General features: G+C 46.3%; 1 protein-coding gene across 1 annotated transcript; it reads right to left on the bottom strand. All coding sequences in view use genetic code 11, as the record gives it.

The window, feature by feature from the left end:
- Window positions 1-51: 51 nt before the first annotated feature.
- Window positions 52-2,097, bottom strand: EGR_06984 (hypothetical protein; the record flags this gene model as incomplete). The annotated part of the gene is made up of 2 exons (XM_024496233.1): window positions 52-166; window positions 2,042-2,097. The coding sequence occupies 2 exons, from the start codon at window positions 2,095-2,097 to the stop codon at window positions 52-54; spliced, it is 171 nt and encodes a 56-aa protein (XP_024349350.1).
- Between the last annotated feature and the right edge of the window lie 112 nt (window positions 2,098-2,209).

Genomic DNA, 2,209 nt, shown 5'->3' with positions numbered 1-2,209 from the left:
CCCTTTCTTGCAAAGACTCACCATTGAACGCTCATCCGAGCACTGCTGCATTTATTCGCCTTTCGGTGGTGTGTGGTCCCACCACAGTGCCTCAGTCGAACGTACCGTCGAGGGGCAAATGTAGTCCACCATGAGGCTTGAAGTGCACGGTGGTGGTGGAGCTGTTCTGTGACAGAGTGCAATTCGGCTTAACCAGCCGTCTAGCCTGTGCTCACATCCCCTAAGCTAAGCATGTCAAGCCTGGTCCAATGTGGACATTGAGGAATAGAGTGATGAGCTTAAGAACGTCCTCGGAGGTGAGTGAGACGGCACTACGTGTTTGGCAGCGTGATGGGCTGTGTTGTCTACACAATTTACTCCTTGCTGAAGCTGCTGCCAATATGACCGATAAATAAGGGAGAGTTTAGGTCCTCAATGAAGTAAGCAGCTGAACTTGCAGGCATTCAAGGCAGTTTGCAAACTCCTACAGTCGGAAGTTCTGGTACTTTCCCATAATGGAACAAGCTGAGAATATTCGGGATGGACGATTTAGCGATACTAGGAAGTAAGTGCAAAATACATTTCTCAAACCCATCCTACTTTTGTCATGAAAAGAGATTGACCACTGAGTTCTGCTTCGTGAAAAGCACCCATGGGTTTGGCAGTTGTGTCTGTCCGAAGAACTTTTAGAGTAAGACGACATTTTTACTACGAAAGGTAACCCAAAATCTTCCTTTAATATTCTATCTGCTGCCTGCTGTGTACAGCGCTTTAGTCTCTAGAAGTCAAAACAAAACCTTGGCCCTGGCAACTCGAATTCTAGCTCCCTTCTGTCCACCAACTACATATTCCATTTCACGTAAGATTGTCTGTTGCAAAGGAAAGCCGCTAATCACTTGAAAGGTGGCCAATGCTGTCAACTGGAAAGGGAGAACGGAGAGTGGTCGTGTCTTCTCTTCTATCCAGAAGTGCACAACAAAGCCCCTTCCCATCAAGGGTGAACGGACTTCCATTTGAACGACACCCATTTGTTCCATACCTTCCACTGCAATATTCTCCTTCCAGATGAAAATTTAATCAACTCTCAGATTAAAACACTCTTGGGGTTAGTCGCGATTACTTCACCTTGCCCACAGCGACACGTAATTCTTTCTGTTTGAATGCAGAGGACCTTCCAGAAGGCGCTGCACCTGCAAGTGATTCACTGACACAATAACTTTTCCCCGGCCTATTCTGACCGCAGCTCCTCCAATTGCTGTGCAACAAATGCTACGAAGTAATCTTTATCCTTGGGACCGCGTTAAAACCGGCTCCCCCAACATCCAAACCCAGACTCGCATCGGACAGGTTTAACTGCTATCTTGTAAAACCAAGTTTAAAGGGAGGATGAAAGCAGTTGAGGGCACAATGAAGAGCAGCAAAATAAAGTATCATAACACACTGTAGGAGAGGAAGAAGGAAAGAAGGAAGGAACGGAAAAAGACACCACTTTACCCTCAATTTTGTCCCCATACTTCGTATTTTTTCAAGATTCCGGATAAGCACCGCCTCCTCCTCCGGTCAAACCACCGCATAATGAAGTACAACATTGAATCACATGAAATCCGCACTTGTAGAAGACTGAAAAGTGACTAGCTTTTGTGCCTAGAGATAAAACGTTTGGTAAAGTTTAATGCACAGCTGGCTTGCATCCTCGTGGCAGGGGAAATGACGAAACAATGCGATGTTGGTCAATTCCAACATCAAATTACCTACGGAATCATTTTTCACGCGCTTCGTTGGCAGGAAACTGTAGGAATTTATTTGCCTACCTTGTGTCAGAACCTCAGCTTTCACTGCCTTTTATGTTGCAAGGAGGAATTGTGATGATCCACTTGAATTCATTAAATCCATGTGTTTTCTCGTTACGTCTTGCCTCTTTTCGCCTTACCATGCCTCGTTCCAGCATTTAATGAGGAACCTAAGCCAATTCAGAAGTTGGACCAGTCTCCAAACAACCAAAAATGTGCTTTGGATTTTTTGCTCTGAGCTGCCATCACTTCGGCCACCGCATCCCACCCACAGCTCACGAATATGACGTCCATCCACCTTATCCCCAACGGTGACCTCACGAGTCATGCAGCACCTCCACCATTGTTGCCACGAATGCCATGAACACTCAGAAGTGCCATGAGACAGAGACTCGTGGCATCGGATTGGCACGAGCTTGGCTCTGTACTACTGGCGCGAA

The sequence above is a fragment of the Echinococcus granulosus genome (assembly GCF_000524195.1).
Source record: "Echinococcus granulosus chromosome Unknown EG_S00067, whole genome shotgun sequence".
NCBI lineage: Eukaryota > Metazoa > Platyhelminthes > Cestoda > Cyclophyllidea > Taeniidae > Echinococcus > Echinococcus granulosus.
This window is presented reverse-complemented; position numbering and strand designations above follow the sequence as displayed.